This window comes from Falco cherrug, chromosome 20 (assembly GCF_023634085.1).
Source record: "Falco cherrug isolate bFalChe1 chromosome 20, bFalChe1.pri, whole genome shotgun sequence".
NCBI classification, from domain to species: Eukaryota; Metazoa; Chordata; class Aves; order Falconiformes; family Falconidae; genus Falco; species Falco cherrug.
In genome coordinates, this window is record NC_073716.1 from 3,645,211 (window position 1) to 3,673,067 (window position 27,857).

Genomic DNA, 27,857 nt, shown 5'->3' on the forward strand with positions numbered 1-27,857 from the left:
ATGTTGTCCAGGTCTCCACAAGCCCCCGGCCTGGCAGATGTTGTCCCTGGGGAGGGTGTGTGGCCAGCCGGCAGGATGCCAGGGGGACACATGGATGCCTGAGCATGGGATTCAGGATGTGTCCCTGGTCCCTAAAGCATCACCCTAACAGCGCCTTCTCCGCAGGCAGGGTCTGGAGAAGGGACTTTGCTGCCCACCAGTGCTGCTCCAAGGAGCTGGGGGGGAAGGTGCCTCTCCCCATGGCAGCCGGCCCTCCACGTAACACCAGCAAAACTGGACACCACAGTCCCACAGGAGTTCCCCCCCCGCCAGCACCCACCCGCCTGCCACCTCCAGCCCAGCCCGGAATCACCCGTCGCTGCCTTGCCCCACACCAGTCCCACGTCCCATGGGTCAGGCACAGGCAGATGCTGCGATGCTGCGACCATCACTGGTGGGTAGAGCTGGGCAGTGCCGGTGGGTGGCCCTGGGGACCAGGCTGAGGGGGGTGAGGAGCTGGGGCCTTCATCCCATCCCTGTGGCATGGCCAAAGCTGAGCCACTGTCCCAGCATCCCTCACCCCATGCCGGCATCCCTCACCCTATGACAGTATCCCTCGCCCCAGACCACCATCCCTCGACCCACACCAGCATCCCTCACCCCATGCCGGCTTCACTCACCCCACACCAGCATCCCTTGCCCCACACCAGCATCCCTTGCGCCATGCATCCCCCGCCCCACACCAGCATCCCTTGCGCCATGCATCCCCCGCCCCACACCAGCATCCCTTGCCCCATGCATCCCCCGCCCCACACCAGCATCCCTCACACCATGCCAGCATCCCTCGCCCCACACCAGCATCCCTTGCCCCATGCATCCCCCGCCCCACACCAGCATCCCTCACACCATGCCAGCATCCCTCGCCCCACACCAGCATCCCTTGCCCCACACCAGCATCCCTTGCCCCATGCATCCCTCGCTCCACGCCGGCATCCCCCGCCCCACGCCGGCATCCCTCACACCACGCCAGCATCCCTCGCCCCACACCAGCATCCCTTGCCCCATGCATCCCCCGCCCCACGCCGGCATCCCCCGCCCCACGCCGGCATCCCCCGCCCCACGCCGGCATCCCTCACACCACGCCAGCATCCCTCGCCCCACACCAGCATCCCTTGCCCCATGCATCCCCCGCCCCCCGCCGGCATCCCCCGCCCCACGCCGGCATCCCCCGCCCCACGCCGGCATCCCCCGCCCGCCGTCCCCAGCACTGCTCGGGCGGGCAGAGCGTGGCCAGCAGGTGGCAGCAGCACGCTGCCCTCCGAAAGCGCGGGGCGGGGGGCGGGGGTGGGGTCAGGGAGGAGCCGGGGAGAGCTGGGGCGGGGGTCCCTGAGTGCCACTCTGCGGGGGCACCCCCAGTCCCCACACGAGTGGCTTTGGGGAAGACCCAGTTGGTGGCACCAGCTCCAAACCCCGAGGGGTCAGGCTGGGCTGAGGGGTGCACGGGGGGCTGCGGTGGGGCAGCCCCCCCTGCACCCCCATCGTCCCGGTTGCCCCCCACCCTCGGCCGACGCTGCGCCCCTCTGTCCCCAGACCTGTGCAGCGGTGATGTCCCCGAGGTGGAGATCATCAGCCTGCTGGGCGAGCCGCTGCCCCGCTACACGCTGCGGGCTGACACCCTCTTCGGCTATGACCATGAGGACTGGCTGCGTGCCCCCCCCGCCCCCCCAGAGCCTGTGCCCCCCCTCACCCCCCAGCAGATCGAGGAGACCCTTCGGTATTTCCGTGAGTGCCCCGTCCGGGGCGGTGGGGCTGGCGAGGGCAGCGGGCACAGGCAGGACTGGTGGCACTGGGCCGGGGCAGCGCAGGAGCTAATCCTGCTAATGGGATTGATGGGCTGGATTTCCTTGGCCAGAACATCCCGGGCTAATTCTGGGAGCAGCTTCTGCTGGGCTGAGTCGGATGCTCGAAGGCAGCCCCCGTTGTCTCCCGGGACCCCTGCCCTGTGCCGTGCCTCTCTGGGGTGGGACACTGGCAGGGGGACGGGTGCCGGTGACCCCCATGGCCACTGCCCCACCAAACCTGGAGTGGCCGAGGTGGGCACAGAGCCACTGCTGCCAGCAAAGCCCCCGGAGCGGTGGGGTGTGGGTGCCTGGGGGGAGACACTCACAGCCCCCATGGTCGCGGGGGGCGATGCCCTGTGGTGATGCAGCCAGCCCCGCTCAGGGTGCGGGGTCGAGGGTCAGCGGCGGGGGGACAGGGGGATTATCTCTGCTTTGTGTCTGCCTCTGGCCCACGCGTGACGGGGACGGGATTAGAGCAAGGGGCTGGGGGATGGATGTGGGGCAGCAGGAGACAGATGGGGCTGGGGGCCCAGCCAGCCTGCTGGCCCCGCTCCCACCCCCCTGCCTGCGGCAGGCTGCGCTGGGGACAACCCCCTGCCGTGCCCTGCTGCTTGCAGCCTTCCCCATCCAGCTGCTCCCCTCCCTGTTCAGCAGGCAGCGGGGTGCAGCCCCCAGCCATCAGCACCCCCTACCCTGCAGCAACAGCGTAAGGGGTTGAGCCCCAAATCCCGTTTGCACGCCACAGGGCAGGGAGCAGGGCACTCAGCAGGACCCCAGGCACCCCCATCCCCTCCCCGTGGGCACAGCCCTGCTCAGCACTGGGTGCCCCACGGGTCGCGTTCCTCGGTGCCTCCAGTGCCACCGGCATGTGCTGGCGCGGAGGGGGCCCGCGCCGCCTCATCCCTTTACCCAAACCTCTAAGCCGCCATCAGAAATAGCCCCCTGTAATCTGCTTGTGCAGAGACGCAGGGGACCTGCCCGGAGGAGCAAATCCCTGGGGAGGGGATTAGGAAGAAGCGTCTCCTGCCCGTGGATGCCAAGATGCTCACTTGTGTCCTTGGGGTCCCTGGGGGTGGGTGCCCAGGTGAGCTGGCTGGGTCCCTGTCCTCCCACTCGGCAGAAACACCGGTGCAAGGAGGAGGGAGAGGCTGGGATGGAGGGTCCAGTGGTTACAGCAGGACGCGGTTTGGGTCAGGGTCCCAGCTGGTGGGGGTCCAGCAGGCAAATAAAAGCACCATGCGATGATGAGGGGCAGCTCCAGCCCCCAGCCTTGCCGATTCATCGATTAATTCGGTACTAATGAGAAACAACACTGGGACAGGTGATGGGGGCAGGCAGTGCCTACGTTGGCGTTACCAGCATCACGCTCAGTGCGTCGTGGTGCTGTGGCATGGGGTCTTCGGTGCAGCCCCGCTGCCCCCCCCAGCAGTGAGGCTTGTGTTACGTGCCAGCCAGCTCCTCCATAATTCAGCACGGGATGATTTATTCAGCTCTTCTGCTTCGGTGCTGCCTTCGCACAAGTGTGGTTGTGGGGGTGCTGAGTGTGCCAGCCAGGGAGCGTGGGGCAGCCTGGATGGGGCCCGGGGGGGCCCATGCTCAGAGTAGGGGGGTGCTGAGCAGGGCAGGTTGGAGGGGGATGGAAAAGCCCCTTGCTGGCTTGGGGACCTGGCAGGTCCCAGCACCGCACTGGGCACCCGCACATGCAGGATTTGCGGTGGGCTGTGTGGGACCCAGGCCTGCGGAAGCGGAGCAAGGCTGGCCTGGCACGGGGCAGGGAGCTGTGGCAAAGGCTGTACCCGGGCATAAGCCGGCCGTGCCGGGGACCCCAGCCCTGCCGCCCGGGGCTTGGGGGAAGGACCCGAGACCTCCCCTCGTCCCTCCTAAGGGGCAGAAGCCGCCGTCTGTGTGTGACCTGTTGGGTCAGCCCAGAGCAGCTGCTGCTCAGGGACCGGTGACCCCTCAGTGTCCCCTCTCGGTGGTCAGCACTCACCACCACCCGTGGGGACCCGCGTGCCCAGACCCCCCCACATCCACAGGCTGGGGGGCGAGAGGCGGGACACAGAGCCCAGCTGCACCAGCACCCCAGGGCTGAGCAGGATTGTCCCAGTGGGTCCCCAGGACGCCTGGGGTGCCTGATGGAGAGCATGCCCCGGGGACACCCTGACGGGGACCGTGTCCCCAAGGCCTTTCGGGGGAGCGTGCAGCAGCGAGCCTCCCCACGCCGCGGGGGGAGCGGGGGGAGCGGGGGGAGCCCCCGGCCCCGCCCCCAGCCCCGGCCCCGGCCCCGCCGCGGTGGGACGCTCCCGGCAGGTGCGCGGAGACGGGGCGACCCTATAAATAGGGGCGGGAGCGACCGGCTCGGCTCGGCTGGGCGGCTGCGGTGGGCTCGGCTCGGCACGGCACGGCACGGCTCGGCTCGGTTCGGTTCGGCTGCGGTGGGCTCGGCACGGCTCGGTTCGGCTGCGGTGGGCTGGGCTGAGCGGCTGCGGTGGGGTCGGCTGCGCTGCGCTGCGGTGGGCTCGGCACGGCACGGCACGATGGAGATCTGGAGCAGCCCCGCCGCCTACGACGAGCTGAACGGGAACGCGGAGCGGGGCGCCGGCGCCGACCCCCTCGCCCGGGAGCTGGAGGAAGGTGAGGGCGGCTCGGGCCGGGGTCTCTCCCCCGGGCGGGTGCTGTGACACCCCCCCCCCCCTCCCCGCCCGGTCCGTGCGTCTCCCGCCGCGGGGTGCGCAGCCCCGGCCCCCCTGACCGCGCCGGGTCCCTTGGGGGCCGCTGGGCCACCCTGAGCGCAGGGAGGGCTGTCCCCGCGGCGGGGAGCGGGCAGGGGGCCGGGGGGGGGCGTGGGGATGGGGCTGTGCCCCGCCGTGGGGCGCGGGTCCCCGCGTTGCGCCGGATCAGGCCCGCGGTGGGGCGGGGGTTGATGTGTTTGCCAGCGCTGCAGCCCCCGGTGCGTCCCAGGGCCTGCTGCTCGCTCAAACTGTAACGATGCTCATGCTCTAATTATTTCCAATTAATGGCTCAGGGGCCTGACGAGGTGCAGTCGGGGACCCCTGCAGGGCGCAGCCCCCGTTGGGGCGCGGGGAGGGGGGTGAGGCTGGGGCGGGGGTCAGCCCCTCTCCCCACAGACGTGCCCGCTGGGCTACGTGCCCACGGGGGTGCGGGGCCAGCACCCGGGGCAGTGGGGGACCCGGTGGGATGGGGGTGTCAGGTGGGGGCTTTGCCATGACAACACGTGCACGCCATTACACAACCCCGGCCGGGGCGTAATGGGATTTGTGTGACTGAGCCTCTCCAGTTAACCCACTTTGTCTGCCCAGCTGGGGAGTGTTGCCACGGCTGGGGGTGCAGGTTCTGAGTGCAGCCGGCGCTGCTCTGCAGGGGAAACTGAGGCACGGGCACTGGGGGCAGCTGGACATCAAAGGCGGTGCTGGGAGCAGCTGTGGGGTGCAGGCAGGGCCCGGGGTGCAGGCAGGGTCTGGGGCTTCGTGCTCACTGCCAGCTCGCTCCCACCGTGCAGCTGCCATCTGGGTGCGTGCCCGGCGCTGTCTGGCAGCTTCTGCAGGCACAGTTGGCAGGATTGGTGCTGGGGGGACAGACGTCCCCATCCTCACGCCACCTCTCCCTGCCAGAGACCCAGATAACGGCAGGGGAGGAGGCAGAGCTTTAGCTGGGGCCCAGCTTGATGCAGCTGCTCGATACAGAGATGACCTGCCTGCAACTGCTTGTGCCCTTGCACCGGCTTGTGCTCCTGCAGCTGCCTTTGCCCTGTGGCTCAGCGTGGATCGCTGCGCTGCTGCAGCTGGAGGGGCATCGGGTGGGTGTGGGGTGCAGCATCCTGAGAGGATGCACTCTGCCTTGGCCAGCTTCTCCAGGGAGAAACTAGGGCAGGGCTGGCTTCCCAGGGGGAGATCTGGGGGAGGGGGCTGGGGACAGATTGGAGGGGACGCTGCCTGTGAGCCCAGCTCGGTGTGGTGCCACCCACTGCTATTTATACTGGAGCTCCAGCCTGCTTTATGCCAGAGATGTCGCCTCTGATCCCATCTCTGCTGCCCGCCGTTCCCCATCCCTCCTTCCCGTATCCCTGTGTCCCATGGTGGGGCTGGCACTATGTCCAGACTGGGGTGGTGGGTGCAGCGAGGGGGGGGGGGTCAGCATCTTTCCTGCTGCCCTAGGATGTGGGCAGGGTTGGGGGGCGAGGTGGGAACATCCCGTTTGCTGTGATGCTGTCACAGCTGTGAGCATCCCTGCCTGCCTCTGCCCTGCGCCACGGCTGGTGCTGCCAAGCAGATAAAAACTCCTTTTTGGTGACCAGCATGGAGCAGCCTCGTGTCACCTGCAGCAGCCACCTCCTGTCCCCTCCACCATGCAGGGCAGCTGATGGGCAGCAGTGACATGGGGCAGGAGGCAGCAGGGGGACGCAGTGCGGGGGGGTCTCACCCTTCTCCTTTCTCCCTTTTCCCCCAGTCCTGTGCACTGAGCGGGTGGTCAGGATCACAAAAACCTACCACGACATTGATGCTGTCACCAACCTGCTGGATGAGGTATGCTGGTCCCTGGCCTGGCGTGGGGACCGATGGGACCTCAGGGATGCAGGGGTGGGTGAGGGCTGGGGGGTAGGGGGCAGAGCAGGGGATGGGCCCTGGATGACACAGCCCTGCCCCTTGCAGAAGGAGCGGGACCTGGAGCTAGCAGCGCGCATCGGGCAGTCCCTGCTGAAGCAGAACCGGGGCCTGACTGAGCGCAACGAGCTGCTGGAGGAGCAGCTGGAGTTGGCCAAAGAGGAGGTAACGGCCCCTGGGGCTGGGGTCCTGGGCTCAGCCCCCTGTGTGCCTGGGCTGGGGGCCAGGGGTGGCTGTGGTCCCCTCGACTGTGCCCTGAAAGCCCCTTCCCCTCCCAGATTGCGCAGCTGCGCCACGAGGTCTCCATGCGGGACGACCTGCTCCACTTCTACACCACCACGACGGAGGAGAGCGAGCCCACCTCCACCACCTCCACACCGTGAGTGGGGGTCCCTGTCCCACCGCTCGCCCAGGGCAGGGCTGCTCCTGGGGGGCTGTGCAGGTGCAGAAGCGTTGGGCAGGAGCCATCACCACCCTGGGGTAGCACCAGGGCTGGTGGTCCTTTCCCTCCCACGGCAGCCGTGGGTCCAGCCCCACAGAGCTGGGCTGCTGCAAATGCCTGCCTGGGAGCTGGGGGCAGGGATGCTGGGTGGGCAGCCCCATCCTGCCCACACTGCAGGTGCTCAGCGCCCTCCCTGCCATCTGCAGGCTGCGCCGGCACGAGTCCTCGCTGTCCCTGCAGCAGTACTTCCAGTACGACACGCTGCAGCAGAAACTCAAGTGCCTGGAGGAGGAGAACCAGAAGCTTCGCATGGAGGTGAGCGGAGCCGGCTGGTGGGACGCCCCTCTCTGTGCCCACCTCTGCCCCACTCGCTGCTGGGGGCCTGAGCTGGGCCCTGGGGAGGCTGCAGGTCCTGCCTGTCGCACTCAGCCCCTCCGACCCTCTTCCCCAGGCCACCAACATCGCAACCGAGACCTGTCGGTACGAGGACCAGGAGCAGCAGCTGATGATTGACTGTGTGGAGCAGTTCTGTACGTGGGGGTGGGCTCGCCGGGGGCAGCTCCTCTCCACGCTTGGGCTGGGGGGTCTGCAGGCACTGCCCAGCATTGCTGCATGGGCTGGGGCTGGGGGGCCGTGCCCTGGTGCTGATGGACCCTGGGTCTCCCCCAGCCGAAGCGAGCCAGCAGGTGGTTTACCTTTCCAACGAGCTGGCCCGCAAGGCGGAGGACACGGCGCGGCAGCAGGAGGACATCAGCCAGCTCCTGGCGCAGGTCGCGGACCTGCAGCAGAAGTGCCGCACGGTGAGTGTCCCCTGCCTGTGCCGGGGGGTGCCAGGGGAGCACGGGGCACAGCCCCCTGACCTGCCCACTCTGTCCACAGTACGGCTCGGAGGTGGAGGAGCTCCAGCAGCACCTGGCTGTGGCCAAGGAGGTGCAGCAACAGCTGCGGATGGAGGTGAGCCCTGCAAGGGTCCCGCTGTGGGTGCCTCAGCTGCTGGGGGGTCCTGTTCTGCCGGGGCCATGCCTGAGCTGTGCCCGTGCCCGCAGCTGCGGGACCTGCAGGAGAAGTACACGGAGTGTGGCGGGATGCTGCAGGAGGCCCAGGAGGAGGTCAAGAGCCTGCGCAGCCGCAGCCTGCCCAACAGCACCGTCAGCCGCTACGGCGCACCCAGCCTCCTGCCCGTGGTGAGCGGGGGGCACGGGCAGGGTGGGGGGGTGGAGGGCTCCGCTCTCCCCTCTGCTGACACCGGGTCTCCCATGTCTCCAGGACTCGCTGGCGGCTGAGATCAAGGGGACGATGAGGAAGGGGGCAGACAGCTCCTCCTCGGACTACAAGTGAGTGCTGGCAGCGGTGGCTTGTGCTGGCCCATGAGGCAGGGTCTGGGGGGGCTGGCTCAAGGGTCCGTCCCTGCCCGCAGGAGCTACCGGCGCGTCTTTGAGACGGTGAAAGCGGTGAACCAGGCGGCCAAAGCCAAGTCTTGCTCAGAGTCTCCCCACAACATGCCGGGCTCCAAGCAGTTGTCAGCTGCCACCTCCGGAGGGGCCAGCACCCCCCACACCAGCTGCTCCGGCCCAGGGGGCACCCAGTGAGTGCTGCAGCGGGAACGGGCTGGGCGGGATGGAGCTGGGCTCTTGGAGAGATGTTGATCCCATCGGAGCATTAATCAATGTGGCCAGCCTGGGGAGGGGGTGGGGGGCATGCGCGGCTGGATCCTGCTGCTGGCTGGGGTCTGGCATGGTGGGGGGTGGTGCAGGACTGTGGCCCCAAGCACCCTAATGTGCGCCCACTGGCAGGGCCGAGGGGGCCGGAGAGGAGCCCCGGGTGGCCCCCGGGCAGCAGGACCTGGAGGCAGCGGTGCAGCGGCTGTCGGTGCGGCAGCAGAGCCATGCCTCGGAGGAACGTTCCTTCTTCGAGGCCGAGCGGGAGCGCAAGCTTTGGCGGCTGAGGGATGGCGAGAGCTCCAGTGGCTTCCTCACCCCCAATGAGAGCATCATCTCCACCGGGACCAACTACTCAGGGGGCTCGGAGCTCACCGCTGGCTCCGGCTTTTCCCTCAGCTCCCTCACCTACCTGCCTGACAAGCTGCAGATTGTGAAGCCCCTGGAAGGTGAGGGGGTGGGGGACTTCCCAGTGTGCAGAGCTGGAGGTGCTGGGGGGGTCCCACGACACCAGCTGATCCCCCCTGGCTGTGTCCCTCCCCACCCAGGCTCTGTGACTCTCCACCACTGGCAGCAGCTGGCACGGCCCAACCTGGGTGGGATCCTGGTGCCCCGTCCCGGGGTGCTCACCAAAGACTTCAGGCAGCTGGACATTGACCTGGAGGAGGTCTACAGCCTCAACGACCTGGAGGAGGACGACGTGGACGCCGGCTCCTTCCAGCTGCTCCCTACCTCAACGCCTGCCAAAGCCAAGGAGCACCCCGGGGGTGAGCGCGGGGCAAGGGGCCGGAGGGGACGCGGCCCCCAGGATGCTCCTGCCCTCCTGCCCAGGCTGTCCCCTACCCCCCGCCGCCCTCTCCCCCCCTCTTGCAGCAGCCTGTCCCTGCCCCGCGTCTGTCCCCGCAGAGATGCTCCTGCAGCCGCACCTGCAGGAGGGCTGTCCCGCAGCTGGCATGCGAGTGTGCCCGGCCGCCTGCAAGGGACAGGTCTGGGAGCAGCCTCGGGTCCTGCTCCCAGTTGTGCTCAGAGCAAGCGCCGGAGCTAACTGCTGCTGGAGCTGTGCCCCGTGCATGCAGCTTTCTGCTGGGGGTGGCAGCTCCCAGCCCAGCTTCGCCCCCCCTCTGCCCAGAGCCCAGCTCCCCGTCTGTGTCGTGCCGCCCCCCCTCCCTGTTAACCCCGTGTCTCCTGTCCCTTCCAGTGTTCCTCTCTGTTAACAACCTTCCCCAGACCCTGTCTACCTTCACCATCACCACCTGCCACATCCTCCACCCCACCACTGAGATCACCACTGTGACACCCAGGTAAGGCGCGTGGCCCCCCCACCGCCTGCACTGCCACCCCAGCCCCCTGCCCTCCCCCAGCCCTCTCCTCTCCTCATGCCTGGCCCTGTGCAGCTCGAAGCCGCCTGCAGCCCCTGAGCCACGCCTGGCGCTTGAAATGTCCCCAAATGTGGTTGCATGAGTGGCTGTGTGCCTGGGGATGTGCACCCGCCAGGCTGCTGGGACCAGCCCCCCCCTCTGTGCTGCAGCACCCCCATGGGAAGGAAAGCCTGGACCACAGGTCCCCAGGGATGGAGCAGCGTTGGCTCCTGGCACCGGCAGGGACTTTCCTTCCCTGGGAGCAGACGTGGCTTCCTCCTCCCTGCACTTGTGCATCAGCCAGGACCTTTCCCCCAGCCAGGCACTGGGCTGCCCCTTAATTAATGAGCACTGTTACTTAGCCCTAATGAGCCCCTCCAAGGCTTGTTGGGGGCTGGTGTGAGCTGGAGTTCACTGCGCTGTTAGACAAAACCCTGCATGTTTGCAAAATGCTTGTGGAGCAGCAACCGCGACCTGTCCCCTCCTGGCTGCCTGGGAGCTGTGGGGGGGACCATGGCTGCAGCCCCCCCCCCCCCCCCCAGCACCGTGCCATCAGCTTGGGGGCCCTGGGCAATGCTGCAAGCATGGGGGTCTCCCATTAGCTGAATGGAGCATGTGAGAAGGAGGAAAGGGGGCCCTGCTCTGCCTGAGGCCCCCCCCCCCGACACCTGCGGCAGCATCCCCCAGGACAGGACCCCCCACTGACCGCCACTTCTCCTCTCTCTTCCCCTCCAGTCTGTATAACGCCGTCGTGCCTTCTTGTGGGCCCTTTGCGGGGCTGAGCCCTGGCAGCCCCTCACCGGACCTGTCTTACCCCACTCTGACACCTGGCCCCAGACCCCCGAGCACCCCCCTGGGACTTGTCAGGCTCTTGCTGGTGCAGGGTATCTCTGCCTCAGTGCCAGGATTGGGGCCGCAGTGGCCCCTCCAGCTCCCCTCCCAGGACCTCCAGCACGCTGACACCCGGCCCTTCCCTGCGCCCGGGGGGCAGGACAGACCCCCACCCAGGAGCAGCATCTTCAGCTTGAACCTGGTGGAGAATCTGCGGCGTCTGGGGCTGGACAAGGTGGTGGCCAGAGGGGAGATGTCCTACGCCCGAGTGGAGCGTGGGAGAGCCCGGGGCGTGCTGACCTGACGGTGCTGCGGAGCTCCCAAGCTCAGGATGAGACTCGTCCCCTTTGTCCCCATCCACTGGGAATGGAGACGGGCCAGGCTGTCAGCCTCAGCCCTGGTGCTGCCCCAGGACCTGCAGCACCCCCAGCCCCGGATCGAGGGGCTTTGCCCTGGCTGCGAGGACAGACCCCTGTGGTGCCCCGTGGCCCCAGCGCGATGCTCCCTGGCCCCGTGTTACGCTGGGGCAGGGGTCCTGTGTACCTGGAGCTGTGTGTGGTGATGCTGGGGGGGGGCAGCTCTGGGCAGGGGGTTCTGGCTCTCCCTGTTCCCCCACTGGGGGGGTACGGACCCTTCGCAGGAGCCGCTTGCTGGCAATAAACTGTTCCTACTTCTGTGGAGCCTGTTGGAGGAGCAAAGGGCAGCTCGGCCCTTTGGGGGGCTCGGGAGGACCAGTCTGGGCCGAGGTGAGACCTCCCACCCCAGGCCCAGCATCTCGGCTGGCTTTTAAAGGGAATAGTGGTTTTAAACGTTTTCCTGCCCATGCAATAGCAGTAGCAGCAGCCCCCCCCCTGGCTCGGGAGACACCGGTGGTGGGTATTTCTCAGGATGTAGCGGTTGCTCCGGCCGTGCCCCGTCCTCTGTTAAATAAATGTGAAGTCACGAAGCAGCTCATGCGGTGTGCCATGTCTCTGCTGTTGCATCTCTCTGCCCTGCGCTTCCTGGTGGGGTTGGGGGTGAAGCCCACCTGACTGTGCCCCCTCCCAGCTCTTCCCAGCAAAGACACGAGCAGCAGCAGCCGTAGTGCCAAAGCTTTATTGCGGGAAGAGACATGCACCGAGCGTGCCGGTGCTGTGCACAGCGTGGCCAGCCCAGCAGCTACACGGCATCGGGGGAGTCCTCGGCGCTGCGGCGGCCGAAGTCCATCCAGTCGGGGTAGTAGTGGTCGTGCAGAGCCTCCATCCCCTTGTCCCCGTGCACGTAGCCCTTGTGGTCACTCAGCTCTGCTGGGACAAGGGCAGCAGGTTAGAGCTGCCCCGGGCTGGGAGCTGGCATGGGGGGGGGGCGGGGGCTGGGCTGTGCCTTATGGAGCCCCCCGAGGGCTGCCCACCCTGTGCATCCCGGTACCTGTGAAGATGTGGGGCAGGAACTGGACGAGGTGCTTCTGCTCCTGGGACAGGGAGTCGGGCCAGTCCCGCCGGATCAGGCTGGCGGGGGGCTGGTGGGGGTCCCGTGCAGTGCCTGGCGCCTCCGCTGCGGGCCGGCACAGGCAGGCGGTCACCACGATGGTGAGGGTGAGGCTGATGCACACCACCTTCATGGCTGGCGAGACCGAGTGGGGAAGGAGAGCAGGGGGCTGCAGCCACCGAACCGAGGACACGTGCTCAGCTTGCGGTGAGGGGAGCAGGGTGCTTGTCCCCAGGATATGGCCAGTTCCCAAGTCCCCTCTGTCCCTCCCAATGGGCCCCTTAGTCCCCTCATCCCTCCCATGTAGTCTGCAAGCCTTCTCCATCCCTCTCTCCCGGCTGGTCCCCAAATCCCCATGAGCCATAGAATCAAGTTGGGGGGATCCATAAGGACCATCAAGTCCAACTCCCTGCTCCTTGCAGGAATACCGAAAACTAAACCATACGACTAAACGTGTTGCTCAAATGCTCCTTGAACTTGTCCCCATGGTATGGCCAGTCCCCAAGTCCTCTCTGCACCTCTCATCTGGTTCCCGAGTCTACTCTGTCCCTTCTGTCTGGACCCTGAGTCCTCTCCATTCCTCTCACCTCACCCCCAAATCCCCTCTGACCCTCTCACCTTGTCCCCAAGTCCCCTCTGTCCCTCCCGTCTGGTCCCCAAGTCCCCTCTGTCCATCTTGGCTGGACCCCAAATCCCCTCCTTCCCTCTTCACCTCGTCGCCAAGTTTCCTCCATCCCTCTCATCTAGTGCCCTCCATCCCTTCTGTCTGGTACCAAGGTCCCCTCCTACCCTCCCATTTGGACCCCAAGTCCCCTCCACCCCTCTCACCTGGTCCCCAAGTCCCCTCTGTCCCTCCCATCTGGTCCCCAAGTCCCCTCCATCCCTCTTCACCTGGTCCACAAGTCCCCTCCACCCCTCTCACCGGTCCCCAAGCTCCCTCCGTTCCTCTCTCCCAGCCAGTCCCCGAGTGGCCTCTGGCCGGTCCCCCTGGTCCCCCTGGGACTCACCTGCTGGGTGTGGGGCTCGGAGGGGCGGGGGGCCGGGGGGTCTGTCCAGGGCGGCTCCAGCTCGGTCCCACTTTTAAAGGCGCTGCCACTGCTGCCCCACCCCGGGGCGGCTCCGCACCCCCAGCGCCCCACGGGCACACGTATACGTGGCTGTAGGCGGTATGCATAAACAAACATATAACCGCTTTATCCAGCCATACCCATCCTCTACATGTGTGTATTTTATACATACACACATTTAGATCGATGTATACACACATACAGGTATATGTGTATAGCTACATATAAACATCCATAGGTATAGCATCTATACACATACAGATACATATATATATCTCGATACATATAAACATCCGTAGGTATAGCTGTAGCTATAGCTCTCTGTGTGTATAGCTATATATATTGCATGTACACATGTGTATGCATAGACTGAGTGCTCATATAAATACACGCACACACATGCACAGCCTGATAGTGCTGTATCCATAGATACACATGCATATGTCCATATACATATGCATACATGCACATATACAGATATAGGTACTTGTATACACATATAGGTATGTTCATATATAGCTACATATGGATGTATGGAAATATAAATCTAGGTGGAGTTAGCTGCAGGGTACTTAGCCTTGGCTGCACGTATGTATATAGAAAAGTATAGCTATTTATCTAGCTGAACACACGCACACACCTATACATACCTATCTATATACCCACATACATACTTAGAAATACTTCGAGTTCTGTATATACATACATATACACAAACACGCAGATATTTATGCATGTAAATACATATATCCATGCATATATAACTAACTAAAAGATACAGATGTAGCTGCAGATGTATATATAGATGTATATACATACATGTAGATCTAGACAGAAATATACTGTTAGAGTTCGGGGTGTGTGTGAGGTGATTGCTCCCGTGTTTAGTCTGTCTGTCCGCCATGCATTCATGCATAGACAGATGACTGTATACATCTATATGTACGCATACAGATGTATGTGTGTAGGTAGGTTTATTTGCAAGGCAGCTGTATGGAGCCATTGGCCACAACACTGTGTGTGCACACATACCTGTATATGTGTAGGTCTGTATAATTTATATCTTTGTGTTTAAATAGATGCATAATTAAATGCATACACAGCTTATACATACACACATATGTATAGCTCCATCTAGACAGAAATGGAGGTATAGCTACAAAGGTATAGCTATAGATACAACTGGTAGCTGTACATACAGCTGTAATTTGCCCCAGTGTGTGTGTGTGTGTGTACACACATGTATGTGTGGCTGTCTGCGTATATACGTGTATGTGTGGAGACTATATGGGGCAACCTGCCCCAGTGGCATGTGTGTGTTGCTGTCTGTGTACATGTTATATGTTTATATGTATACACACACACATATTATGCACATACAATAGGGGGCAATTGCCCCATATACTCTCCATCCACATAAACATACGTGTGCACATTTGTCTGTATCTATATGTATACATATGCATATGTATGTATATTAAGATTGCTACATAAGCTATACTGTACCTAATATATAGCTCAAGCTATACTGCACCTATTATACGTGTAAGTCTCTACATACATATGCATGTCTACATATACATCTGTGTGTGTATATAGACACACACGTATCTACCTACATACCTACATCTATGTCTGTATATATGTATCCATACATGTATTTCCGCCCATTTCTGCAGCTCTGGTGTCCGTCCCTCCCCCCATTTCTGCAGCTCTGTTGTGTGTCCCTCCCCCACTCTGAAAAGCTTTGGGGTGTTGTGGCACGGGTGGGCACTGCTCCCTGCTTCTGTCCATGCACAGCCACCAACCCCAGCGCCCTGGTTGGGGGTACGCCATGCCCACCCCAAGGCTCAGCACCACCCAGCACAGCCCCCCCAGCACCACCCCGCCCCCCGGTAAATCCTTTGCTGCCACCACCCTTTTCTTCCAATATTGATAGTTCCTCTTCCCTCTATTTACCCTCATCTTTGCAGGGAACATTTGTCTCCCTCCTTCAATAAAATGTGTGGGAGTGACATGCCACGGATGGGGGGGGGCACGTCACCACCAGCCCGTGCCCCCGGTGCTCAGGGGGGCTGGTATCGCTGCTCCCCAAACGGCCCCGGCATAAATGGGCTTTAAATGGGCAGGAAGGCAGCGGCGCTCGGCACCCCCCTGCTCGGCAGCGGTCAATCGCTCGCTCTGCCGAGTGGTTTTTTGAAAAGGAACAAACAAACTGTTTTGCAATTTCTCATTTTTAATGGCTCAATCTGGGCCAAATGAGCCGTCAGGGTGATGGGAAGGCAGCGGCCACTTCCTCCAGTGCGATGGGCTCCGCAGCCCCTTGACGCAGGTTGGTAGCTGGGGGGGTCGATTCTGCCAGCCCTGGTTGCACCGCGAAGGTCGGGTCTATGACGGCTGCTGCTTAGAGCATCGCTCGCCTCTGCCCAGGCTTCTGGCCCGTGCTGGCAGAGGGATGCTGGGCCAAGCCGGTGCCTCCATCTTTCAGGGCTGTGAGCTGCCTGGCAAAGCCCAGCAAGGAGAAATCCCGGCTCCGTGTGCTCAGCGAGGCTCCAGCGCAGGCTGGGGAAGCTGGATTTTGGAGCGGAACCAGCTCGGAGATTGCATGGCGTGGTGCTGCGGCACACGCACGTGCTCCAGTGTGAGCGCCGGCCACAGCGCTGCCAGCGCTCGCTTGCCGGGGTGCCGGCAGCCCTCCAGGTCCCCGGCCTCCACAGAGCACCCCGAGGTGCTTTGCGTTACTGGAACAATTTGGTTTTCAAGAGCGAAGTCTCCCAGGAAAGTTAAATGGCAAAGCAAACCGAGCGCTCTGCCGCAGCACCTGGAAAAAGGCTGGAAAATCAGGCTCGTTGCAGGTAGCGAGTGATGGGATGCAACGCTGTTCTTTGGAAAGTGCCAGAAGCACAAGTGGCTGCCCAGGCAGCTCCCTGCCTTTCCACCGCCGCTGCGCAGGGTGCCAGCCTCATCAGAGCACCCCGGCCCTCGCAGCCAGCGGGCTTGGGTCTGCGGCCGCATCGCCAGCCGCGGGATGGACAGGGCCAGGCTGCCCCGCAGGGACACTCACGGACTTTCTGCTGCTGTCGTACAGGCGGTGGTACACTTCACATCGCTCTGGTGCAGCCCCTGTAACCAGAACTGCTCTAACAGGGCACGTTTTATCTGAGGGGCTTCACTCTTGCTTGCTGGGGGTCTCCCAAGCTCGGAGAGAAGCGCCCCTCAGCCCATGCGTGGTGGCAGAGCGGGGACCCGGGTGGCAGATCCCCCCCTCGCCGCAGCCGTTTGTCCCTGCCAGAAGCAGAAGTGCTGACCCACCCGAAGGGAACACAGCACGTTCAGAACTCCGGCCCAGGAAGGGAATGACTCAACACCCACACACTCACAGGCGGTTTTCCTCAGCTCCGCGCAAGGCACAGCACCCAGGCTGCTCCTCTTCCCACTCCCACAGCGCTCCCGGGGCTGCACATCCCACCCTGGTGCTGCTCCAGAAGCACCGAGCCAGCCTCACTGCTAACAGAAAGCGAGGCACTTTGGCCCCGGAAAGCAACGGAACACACCAAGCGAATGCTTTTGAAAACCATTTTTATTTAAATAAGACTTTAAATACATTACATAAAACATTAAAAATTAAACCAAAAATCTGTTACTTCACAGAGCATTAGGCAGCAGCTGCTAGTAACACATAAGCTCTGCAGCTCTCTACAATGATACTCATTACATTAGTCCAAAATTGATCCCTTGTCAAAAGTTTAACCCAAATTCCTTCCAGTACACCAGCCCGGTATCTTGGGGCTTGGAGGATACCAGCATCTGCCAGGCCTGAACTGCAGACATCCAGCCTTGAGGTCACTCTTCAGTTACTCCTCTTGTTCAAAGTCAAGCTTCCCCAAATCCCTCTGCCACCAGGAGCCAACACTGCCTAGCGGGAAGGCGCTATCGCCCTGTGCCATGTCATGGCTCACGCTTGGTGCCTCGCTCTGTGTAGGACTGCGGGAGGCACCGTGAGTTACCGTCCATCGGGATGGAAGAGCAGCTGGACTGAGGAGCGATCCGGACAGTCTCTGGACTGACAGGCTGAGTCCCTTGGCTTAACTTGGAACATCTGGTTACTTTTAGCTTCAGGCTGGACCATGCCAAACGCCCGATTTACCTCTGTTAAATGAGGGACAGCAAGACGAGATAGCATGGGCTCTTGTCAGTTTATTACATCACTGAATTACACTAGTCCAGACTGAACAGTGGACCCAAGATTTTTACATTACATAAACCGGCTGGTTTTAAACTTATGACAAGGGAGAGATGGGAATTTCATGGTAAGGAAATCTTCTTGCATAAAGCTTCAGTGACCCACAGGCACTTAAAACCCATGGACTTTCAGCTGGTCGTCTTTAGCCAGTCCAATCTGTAAGAAAGAAAATGCACTTTACAGCACACCGAAGCAGAGAGACCTCTGTGCACATCTATACGCATCTACGCTACAGGCACCACAGAACTGTTGCGTTTCTGCTCCCCCTTAAAGTCTGGAACAAAGGTTAGATGGCTACTGCAAAACCTTGCCGGACGGTAGCTGCCTCAAGCAAGAATTTCAAGAACAGAGCGAGCTTCCTCCATCAGCCTGTTCTTCTAAAGCTAAGGGAATCAGAACCCGCATAGTTATTAACAAGGAAACTTGTGTTTGGGTTAGCAGGTAGCTGGCGCGTGCCGCACACCGCAGACTGCCTACCTCCACGAGGAACTGGCATATGTTCTTGCGCTGGTCACCTTGCAACTGAATCACTTCTCCATATTCGGGGTGCTCAATTACAGTACCATTGCAGGCGAATTTCTGCAACAAAGACCAACAGCCTCCTCAGGATTGACACCCACCGAAAACGCCGCCCCCGGCCCCCCCCTCCCTGTGCGGGCGAGGGGCTGCGCCAGGCTCCCCCCGCAGCACCCACCTTTTTGAAGGCTTTCACCAGTTTCTTTTTATCGTAATCATCCGCGATGCCCTGGACTGTGGTGAGGGTCTTCCTGCCGTTCCGCTGCTGGATCCTTATATGGATGTAGTCCTCAGTGCCGGCAGGGAGCAGGTCATCACCCTTACTTGCATCAGCAAAGGGGTCTGGGGGGAGAGCGCGCCCGTCAGCCCCCGGCCCGCCACCGCCCACTGGCCTTCCCACTGGCCGCCCCGCCTTCCCATTGGCCAGTCCGCCCGCCCGTCAGCGCCAGGCCCCGCCCTCCCCCCCCGCCGCGGCTGACGCAACCGGCCCCGGGAATAGCAACTGCGCCACGGGGCGGGGCCGCCCCAGGGCGGGGCCCCCAGGCCGCTCCCCCCCGGCCCGGCCCCGCCGCCGCACAAAGGGCCTCACCGAAGGGTTGGAGGTTCTGGATAGCGGACATACGATACGCTTCCCTTCCCTCGGCGGAGGCGGCGGCGGCGGAGCGGCGGGGCGGCGGCGGCGCGAGCGGGTCTCGGCGGAGGATGCTCTCGCGGCGGCGGCTGGAGACGCTGTCAGGGGGGCGGGACTGGCGCCGCCCGCTTTTATACCGCCTCCGTGTGACGCCAGCACGCACGGGAAGCGAGGGCGGTGATTGGTCGCCGAGCGATGGCGTCACGCCGCACGGGCGAGCGCGGCCGCGCCCCGGCTGGCGCGAGAGGCGCCGGGCGCATGCGCGTCGGGGGCGGCCGGGCGCGAGCGGGGCGGCGCGTGCGCAGTGCGGCGGGGGCCTGGCCGGGCCTGGCGGGGCCCGGGGCCGCGACGTGCCCGGGCCGGGGGGTCCCTGAGGGGCTGAGCCCCGCCCCGTCCCCGCCGACCCCGTCCCCTGAGCGGCCCCGGCCGCCGCCTCTGTCCCCCGGGCGGCCCGGCGCTGCGGCGGGCTGGCGGGCGGCGCGGCCGTGGGAGCCGGGCTCAGGCCTTTGGGTGCAGGACCCCCGGGGTGGGACAGGGCCTCAGGGGTGGGACACGGCCCTTGGGTGCGGGGTGGGACGCCTGGTGGGACGGGACCCCAGGGTGAGACACGGCCCTTGGGTGCAGGACCCCCGGGTGGGACCGGGCCTCAGGGTGAGACGGGCCTTTGGGTGCATTTGGGACCCCTGATGTGATCGGGGTTGAGGGGTGAGGCATGGCCTTTGGGTGCAGGACCCCTGAGGTGGGATGGTGCCCCAGGGTGAGATACGGCCTTTGGGTGCAGGTTGGGACCCCTTGCAGGTTGGGGGTTGAGGGGTGAGACATGGCCCTTGGGTGCAGGACCCCTGGGCAGGATGAGGCCTCAGGGTGAGACATGGCTGCTGGGTGCAGGACCCGGGGGTGGGATGGGACCCCGTGTACAGCGCGGTGCCCAGGGTTTGTCCCTGCTGGGTCTGCTGCAGCCCCAGGGTGACAACCCCGCGGTGTCAGGCTGTGGTGACCTGCTGCACCCTCCGCATGGGTGGCAGAGCAGGAGCTGGGTGGTGGAGCAGGAGCTGGCAGCAGCGCGATGCAGTGCAGCGGGCCGCATCCCAGCAGCACGGCGCACTGGGCGAATGCTGCGGGAAGGCTGATGGAGGCATCACTGAGGCCCACGGGGCTCCTGTGGGTACACGAGGTGTTCGCTTGCCAGCCCGCATTGTGCAGAGCAGCTGGGCAGTTTATCTCCCGATGACCAAAACACACACTAACCCCCAGCGCTGCCAGCCCGTGTGTGGCACTGCCACGTCCCGCTCCCAGGTCCCTTTTGTGGGGCGTTGCAGTCTGGGTCTGGCCTTGCTGGGCCGGGTGCAGGCCCATCCATCCACCCTGTGCTCCGCAGCTGCACCCCAGCGGGTGCTTTGTCCACAACTTCCTTACAAGCTCTAGCTGGAGAAGACTCACTCAGACTGGAGAGCTTCTATGTGGATGTGTTTTGTCACTTGGCTATCACCATGATGACAGCCACGCTTGAAGCAAGGAGAGCACCATATGCAGATAGAAATCGGGCTTCTGTGCTCGTTTTCCAAGGCTGCTTGGCAGGGAGATGCTCTGAGGACACCAGGGTGCTGCAGAACACGATGTTCTTGAGGGAGGGCTTGGGGGCTCTTCACTGCCAAAGGAAAATGCTCAAGGTATCGCCCCAGCCTGCCAGAAAAGGAAGTTTTTTTCTCTCTAAATGTGTGAAACAAGTCCCCTTGCACTTACTGTGTTTCAACTCAGACAGTCAGGCCCTGGCAAACTCGAGTCCTCCATGCAGGATGAACTCAGCTCACCCTCTTTGCTGGCCGCCCTGAGAGGCTGGTGCAGCACGGCTGGCCTGGCACATCGCCTCCCCAGCTGCTGGCTGTGCTGTGTGACCACGGGATCATGATGGCCAGGACATCCCAGTAACCTGGCTTGTGGCACTGGGAATGGGGCAGTCTGGCCCATTGTAACGCGCTGAGACAAAGGTGCTTTCAGGAGGTGGCTGAGTGGAGCAACGAGCCCAAATGTGTCCTGCAGCGGGGCTCCCTCTGGGACGGGGACCGCTCCGGCCGCTGTGCTGCACAGGGGCCCCGGGACTGCTGGGCAAAGCCACCGGCCATTGCGCCAGAGCCCTGGTCGCTGGTCAGTGGGAACTGGTGATCTCAGGTCTGCTCCTTGCCCTGAAGCCCTGTGCATGCAGGTGTGACCGAATGTCCTTCAAAAGCAGATGCATTTAATCCTGTTTCTGAGTCCTAATTTGGGTGCCAGGAGCCTGGGTCTCTGTGCTCAGTGTGAGCTGCTAAAGAAAGACAGTTTAACGCTTTCTTGGTGCCTGCTGTGTGGCTAAAAACCCCTCACAAAGTGACGAGTGTCTCCCAGCACTGCCTCAGCACAGTGCGGAGCAGGGACTGCTGGCAGATGAACATCACATCCAGCTCAAAGATGTATTACACGTTCTAAAAATACACTGAAACTCCAGATATGAAGAACAGTAAATCGCCTACACAATTAATGGGGTCAAAAGCCATACAGATCCAGACGGAGTGTAAACTCTCCGCTGGGAGCTAGCGAGAGCTGCATACAGAACAGGAATATTGCCCCCCGGGAGACATGGGTCTGTTGCGTTGCATCTGTTGGGCTGTGGATCGTTTATCCTGGAGTTTATCAAGCTCCTTTCCGATCTCCCGTGGCCTCGGCACTCTCTGTGTAGGTGTAGGTGTTCCTGCCCTGCTTTGGGAGCCATCTCGGGAATACGGTGCATTTTTGGACAGATTATTGGCACCTGGGTGTGCTGCCATCTGTGGGTCCTGGCAGCCAGTACACGGTTTAGATGTTGCATCATTCATGGGGGGTTTATTTAAGATAAAGGCAAATTGTTTCTCTTGCACTAGGTAGAAGGAATAATTTCTGTTGCTGTACGTCACTGTCTCTCTGGTGTTTCTAAAGCATCTGTCACTTTTGTATGTCCATATGTGACAGATCACCTGGAGAACTGGCTTAAATTTTCGTTAAGATGAATTTGCTCCATGACCATCATGAATGAGCAGATGGCTCTTCTCTCTCCTCTTTTTCTGATCAGATTTTCCTTCTCTCCCAGAAAAGGAACCGTCTCCAGCGGCCGCATGGTGGGGCATCCAGACAGCAGAGAAGAAATTAGAGATTTACACTGCATCTTTCTGCTGGAGGTGTTTCAGAGTCCTTGCTACAGCAAAAGGACTCTTTCTTGTCGTCGATGCCAAACACCTGAACAGAGTCATTGGTACCTCCTGCGTTACATCTGCTGCTGCGCGGCCCCGTCCCATGGCTGAGCCAGGATGCCCAGGATGCCCCAGAGAATCAATTGATCAGCGTTGCTGCAGATTCACAGTGTCCATACGATACATCCCAGCTTGTATCCTCGCCGCTGGACCGCCAGGGCCTTTGGTAAAATAGCGGAAGAGGTGAGTGTGTGTTAGACACCAGAGCTAAGCCCATCGTTGGTGATGGGCTGGATGCTATCAGGGAAAAGTTAACATTAATTTTTTGTCCTTCAGAGCAGGATTCAGAGCAGGCACCTACAGTCTCAGGTGGCTTCAGCTGGGCACCGGGGCTGAGCCCCCTGTACCCTCCTCACCTCTGTCCATCTCTGGGTGCTCGGTCCCGACTCCTGCCTTACCTGCCCGAGGAGGTGCCTCCTCCCAGAGAGACGTTCACCCCGGGCTCCCCACGAGGTGGCAATGCTGATCTCCTTTGCAAGAGCATCTCTCAGCAGGTAGCACCGAGTTCCTGCAGTTTTTTTTATGCCCAGTCCCTGGCAAATAACAGTCTCCCTCCATCCTCTCCAGTCCGAACGCTGGCTTCGTGCACAGGAAAATCCCAGTGCACGGGGCCGTGGCAATGGCTGGTGAGCTGCCGGGTTGGTTTTGGGGTCAGCAGGAGGAGCTGAGAGAGCCCAGAGCAGCCCGTGTCCCGTGGTGCCCGCGGTATCGATCCCTCAGCCAAAGGCACGGCTCCGCAGTGGTGCTGTGGGCTGGAGCTGGTTCTGGGAAGCATCGTGTCCCTTAGCAGGGAGCGGGCCACGCAGTCTGCAGAGGGCCCCTGCAACGAGGAACATGCTGATGGTGAGGGCAGGGGCTGCCCAGCATCGGTGCTCCTGCTAGACCCGAGGATTTCAGGGGGAAACGCTCCCACATGCACCTCTGTGTGTGTGGCACGGTGGGCTCGGCGACCCTGGGGTGATGCAGCTCAACCCTGTGTGCGGGGGTCCCGCACCAGTTCTGCTGGGTGCTCATGGGTGCTCTTGGGTGGGCAACCAGCCCTGGATGACTACGGGTCTCTCCCTTTTGAGTCCTGCAAGGCCATTTCTCCCTGTGCTCTGAGGTGGGGGGGGTGGTCTTGGTGCCCCTCCAACACACCTGGGAAGCAGGAAGGAAGCAATCATCCCAACATTTTGCTTTACTGCTTCTCCAGCAGCTCAGAAACACCCTCCAGGCTGGGACATTCCTAGAAACCAGCTCTTCTCCTCTAACATCCTTCCTGCAGCCTCCGTGTGACTGCACAGCCGTGGATTCAGGACGAGCTAGATTTCTGATGTGCCGTGTTTGATCCCATTAATCAGCGAAGGCAGCACTGACAGACATTAGCCCTGGTGATTAACCTGCTCTGGTGATTAACCTGCTCCTGGAAAGAGCCGAGGCACGGCTGGGGTGAGCCCAGCTGTCACGGGGCCGGAGGCAGAGCAGGGAATCCCACACTATTTGCTCAAGCACCATGTTCCCTTTCCTTACGCGGCTGTTCCTGGCAATTCACCTCCCAAAGTCTGCGAGCCCTGCAAGCTTTCACTTAACGAGCAAGTGATCCCACCTCAGCCCACCCGAGGTCAGGGCCGTGGCCCGCAGGGTGCTCTCTGTGGCACCCATGTGGTGGGTGCTCATGGGATGGAGGCACTGGCCACGCTGTAACACAGACATTCCAAGGAGGGTTCCAGTGCATCCTCCCCAACGTCGCAGCGTGTCCTGGCGCAGCCCTCTCCCCTACTACAGCGAGGGCCAGCTGTGGGCACGTCCTGATCCTGTCTAACCCAGTGACCCCGGTCACCAGTTTGGCTCCTGATGTATTACCATTACTGCTGTCTAATGGTGTTTATGCACCCTCCGCGCCCCTGCTCAGCTCCCCCATCCCCTGGCAGGGGCCTTCCTCCCTTGCCCAGTGCTGGCTGTCAAACCTCTCCTCTCCGCGAGGTGCCAGGAGAGGTCTGAGCACTGGGGCTCAGCCCAGCCCAGCGTCTGAGGCTGGCAGCAGGCACAAGCTGGCTCACAGCCCGGCTCAGCCTCTCCCTGCCTGCACTTGTGCACAAGCGATGGGGGCGAGGGAACATCCCCATGGCCGGCCTCGCACCCTGCCGAGCTGCTCGGTCCCTCCGGCCTTGGGTGCAGCCCCCTGTGCCGGTTGTCCCAGGGAGGGTTCCCGGCAGAGAAGGGGTGCAGCACCCTCCGCTGCAGCCCCAGCCCCTTCTTCGGGCCCAGGTGAAGCCTGTCCTGCACCCACAGGGATTCCCTCCAGCTGAGGCTGAGGCCCCTGTGCACACAGTGCTCAGTGCTCGCATCACAGGGAAGACATCAAATAAACGTCCCCCTTGTCAGGGTTACAGGGGCACAGAGGGCTCCAGCCCTTTCCTGGGGACTTGGCAGCAGCCTGAGGCAAACCTGACCCCAGGAGCAGCCACTGCAGGGACTGGGAAGGGTGGGAGCAGCTCCCCCGGCCAGGGCCAGCGCACTGCCTGCTCTCACGCCTCACGCCCAGCTCTCGGCACATCGGCAGCCTCTGTGTCTCTGCCTGGCTTTGGAGGTTTGCACCGAAGCAGATGCAACGTTGGGGCCGGGCTGTTCCTGAGCAGTGCAGACCCTGCCAGGGCTTCCCGGGACCCCCTGTGGGTGTCTGGCACAGACCAGAGCTGCTGCTCTGCACCATGGTGGCCCCTGTGCATGGGCTACCCTGTCCCCAGAAGCATCTCTGGGCCCCCCATGGCTGCTCCCCCCTGCTTAGCAAGTCTAAAGGGTTTTCTGGAGCAAAGGGGCCCAGAGCAGGCAGCAAGGGCAGCTCTGGGAACCGGGACAGGGAGAGCCACGGCCGGTTTTTGCATCCAGTCTCTCCTGATGGAGGTTGGGATCAGCCAGTGCTGGGCTGACTCAGAGCCCCGGCACCGGGCTGTGCTGGGGCGGAGGGAGGGATGGCCCCTGCACGGCTCCTCTGCATGTCGGCCCCGGCACACGGCCTGTTTGCACACGCCAGCACATGTGCTCTTGCCAAGCACGTCCCGCTTTTCTGCAGTCAATCGCACCTGGGCCACGCTGGTGGGATGGGGAGCTGCTCCGGGGGCTGTGGGAAGGGGCTGGGTGCTGGGCTCGGCCCCCGCCAGCTCCCTCCGTGTGCTGCAGCGGGGCCGGCGCGGCAGAGGAACAGCCTGGGACACCGGGGTCCAGCCTGGGATTTAACTCGTCTCCCACTGCTGCTGCCCGCGCGGCTCCAGCCCTGCCTCCCTCCACTCAGCGGGGTAGGGGCAATGTGGTGGTCCTGCCTTGCGGCCCCCCGGCTTGCGGCTTCCCCTTGCACTCTGCCCGAGCCCGGAGGGAGCTCCCTGCTCCGTGCCAGGGGGAGAATTTGGCCACGCAGAGACCCTGGGAAGCGCCTTTGCTGGAAGCCTCGTGGGCCAGGCAGGGCTGTGCCGTGCTGGGCTCCTCGCCTGCGGGAGGTCACCCCTCTGCGGGTGTCTGCGGACACGGGATGGCCCAACCTGGGCCATTGCCAGGGTATGGGGACACCCTGAACGCAGTGGGACCCTCCTCCCAGGTGCCCCCACGCACAGCCCCGTGCTACTGATGCTGCCTTGCACAAGAGGGATCAAAGCAGATCCCCTGCTCCGGCACCGCAAGGGCAGAGGGGGGGAGCCTCACTGTGCAGCTCTCCCCATGGGTCCTGGGGGCTCCAGGGCCCACCAAGGAGCAGCCCCTTCCCCCCCTGGAGCATGGCTGCCCCATTTGCGCTGCCCCACACGTCTCAGCCCAGGCTGGGGGTTACCCTCCTGCTCCTGCCAAGGGAGGAACCAGCTCTGCTCTTCGACCAGCCCAGTTTGCAAACAGCTCAGGCATCCTGCCCTGCCCTGGTGTGAGAGAGGGAGGACGCTGGGCTGAATGCACCTCTCGCTGACCCAGGGGCAAAGGGACGGGAGATTTTTGGGGCAACAGCAGCAGAAATGGCGAGCACAAGGCAGAGAGCCTGAGTGTCCCCACTCTGCTGACTTGAGCAGGGAGAAAGGGCACGGCCGAGCCAAACACCTTGGTCAGCATCTGCTTCGCTGCAGTTCGTATTTCACTTACGAGGCAAAACCTGTGAGGGGTGTGAGCAGGTCCCCACGCACCTCCAGCCTCAGCCGTGCCCCTTCCCTGCCCCACGGCCAGGCACACTCATCCCTGCCTACACACAACCCCCTGCGGGCCAAACACTGGCCGCCGGCCAGCCCCCCCCCTTTCCACACGGCTGGCAGAGCCTGGCCCCGGCCCCCCCATCCTGGCACCGTGCCCGGCGCTCAGGGATTTGCCTCTTACAAAACACTTGGCCACGGCACCCACCCTGCCCTGCCAGGCCGGGAGCTGGCGGCAGGGCTGGCTGTGCCCTGGGCTCCCAAAGCACCTGAACGGGGGCACGGGCTGGCCCTGGGGAAGGGGGGGCTTTGCAGACACAGCGGGGCTGCAGAGAGCACGGGCTGCAGTGGCAGAGGGACGCTTGTGGGGACCCCAGGCCCTGGGGTGCCTGAGGTCCTCTGGGGCATCGCGGCTACAGAGCACGGAGCCGCAGCTCACATTTGCTGCCGTGTTCTGCAGCTGCCTGGCCCTCCCGTGCCCGCTCGTGCCACCCAAGGCTCTCCTGGCACCTGGAGGCTGCGGGAGCGGCGTGTTCGGCTCACGCCACGGTGCCAGGCAGCACAGAGCTGCTCGGGACCCCTTACCCCTCTGCCAGCCTGGCAGGGGGACAGAAACCTTGGTGGGCTGTGTCTTGGGTGTCCAGCCAGAAACCAGCTTGGCCACGGCACCTTCTTTTGGTGAGACATCAGGGAGCCAAGCTCCCACCTGCCTGCAGACCTGCCGGGCCCCGCGCAGCAGCAGCAGCAGCACAGAGATGACAGCAGGGACGTGCCCTCCCCAGGGGCCCCTGAATCCCCCCAGTTCCCTCCCTGAGGCATCTGCAGGCAGCGACGTGGGCTGGGGCTGCTCCATCTGTATCTGCCCCCAAAGCCCCTCTCTCCGCAGTGGGGGTGTTTGATGCAGCCCTGGGGAACAGGCGCTGCCGTAATGGTGCAGCTCAGCACCGTGTGCTCAGCCTCCCTAACAGCCACCATAGATGGGGCTTCCCTGGAAAACCAGGTCAAGATGGAGCCGTTGCCTTTCTGCAAGCAGCTCTCCTGCAGATTTTGCCGCGCTGGCGCCATGGGCTCAGCTTCGTGCTTGCCGGGAGGCAGAGCTGTGGTGGCTGGGCTGGCACGGGGGGCTGGTGGGTTGAGCAGCTTTTGGGGGTGCGGGGAAGCCCAGGTTTTGTGTTGGCCCCGGGGGTGCTGCACCAGAGCCCGGCAGCAGGTTCTTGCCGGGCTGGGTTGGGGTGAACCCTGTGGGGCTGAGGTTGGGGCTGGAGATGCTGCCCAGCTCCCCGTTCCCCATCGCCCTCCTGCTCCAGGGCAGGCTCCGGCTCATTTTCAGTCTTTGCCTTTGCTTCTTAACCGGGAGCAGGAACGAACATCCCCCGCAGCCTTCCCTGCCCGGCAGCTCGTTGGCCTTGCTGGAAGCAAACACAACCCAGGGGACAGGGGCTGCGCAGGGCAGGAGACCCCCGGGCTTGCGGGCGGTGGGGCGGATGGCAGGTGCGTCGGCCCGGTGTCGTTTCAGCTGACATGGCCGCCCTGCCGCGTCCCTGCCATGGCTTGCCCCCACACCCAGTGCCGGGCTGTGATTAGCGAGGCGGGGGCTTGGCTGCGCGTTCCCACCGCCCGTGTCAGCACCGCCGCCCTGGCAGGCGCTGCCAGCCGGGTGTGCCGCCCCACCACCCTGGGGACACGCCGCCACGGAGCTGCCTAACAAGGAAACCACCTACTCCCGCCTGCTTGCAAAACACCTTGGGCTCGGTGCTGTGCTGACGCCACCCATTCCCGGCAGCTCCCGGGAGGTGGTGG

General features: G+C 63.1%; 3 protein-coding genes across 4 annotated transcripts; 1 reads left to right on the forward strand and 2 right to left on the reverse strand.

Annotated features, from left to right (window-relative positions):
* Positions 1 to 4,264: 4,264 nt before the first annotated feature.
* Positions 4,265 to 11,674, forward strand: HAP1 (huntingtin associated protein 1). Of its 2 annotated transcripts, XM_055697330.1 has the most exons (15): positions 4,265 to 4,454; positions 6,288 to 6,364; positions 6,491 to 6,607; positions 6,721 to 6,821; positions 7,091 to 7,199; positions 7,336 to 7,414; positions 7,554 to 7,684; positions 7,764 to 7,838; positions 7,931 to 8,068; positions 8,151 to 8,218; positions 8,302 to 8,469; positions 8,678 to 8,991; positions 9,091 to 9,309; positions 9,741 to 9,843; positions 10,636 to 11,674. In XM_055697330.1, exons 1-15 carry the CDS (start codon positions 4,358 to 4,360, stop codon positions 11,033 to 11,035), a joined length of 2,196 nt encoding a protein of 731 aa, XP_055553305.1. In that variant the 5' UTR covers positions 4,265 to 4,357; the 3' UTR covers positions 11,036 to 11,674. The 2 variants fall into 2 exon arrangements, with proteins under 2 accessions (XP_055553305.1, XP_055553307.1); XM_055697332.1 differs by lacking the exon at positions 9,741 to 9,843 and having other exon boundaries at positions 10,636 to 10,799.
* A 162-nt stretch (positions 11,675 to 11,836) lies between these two features.
* Positions 11,837 to 12,349, reverse strand: LOC102052946 (gastrin/cholecystokinin-like peptide). Its single transcript, XM_005439359.3, has 2 exons — positions 12,139 to 12,349; positions 11,837 to 12,014 (listed from the first exon to the last, which is right to left on the reverse strand). The coding sequence occupies exons 1-2, from the start codon at positions 12,329 to 12,331 to the stop codon at positions 11,890 to 11,892; spliced, it is 318 nt and encodes a 105-aa protein (XP_005439416.1). The 5' UTR covers positions 12,332 to 12,349; the 3' UTR covers positions 11,837 to 11,889.
* A 5,093-nt stretch (positions 12,350 to 17,442) lies between these two features.
* EIF1 (eukaryotic translation initiation factor 1) lies at positions 17,443 to 18,772 on the reverse strand. The gene is made up of 4 exons (XM_055697727.1): positions 18,614 to 18,772; positions 18,203 to 18,366; positions 17,986 to 18,087; positions 17,443 to 17,664 (listed from the first exon to the last, which is right to left on the reverse strand). The coding sequence occupies exons 1-4, from the start codon at positions 18,642 to 18,644 to the stop codon at positions 17,620 to 17,622; spliced, it is 342 nt and encodes a 113-aa protein (XP_055553702.1). The 5' UTR covers positions 18,645 to 18,772; the 3' UTR covers positions 17,443 to 17,619.
* Between the last annotated feature and the right edge of the window lie 9,085 nt (positions 18,773 to 27,857).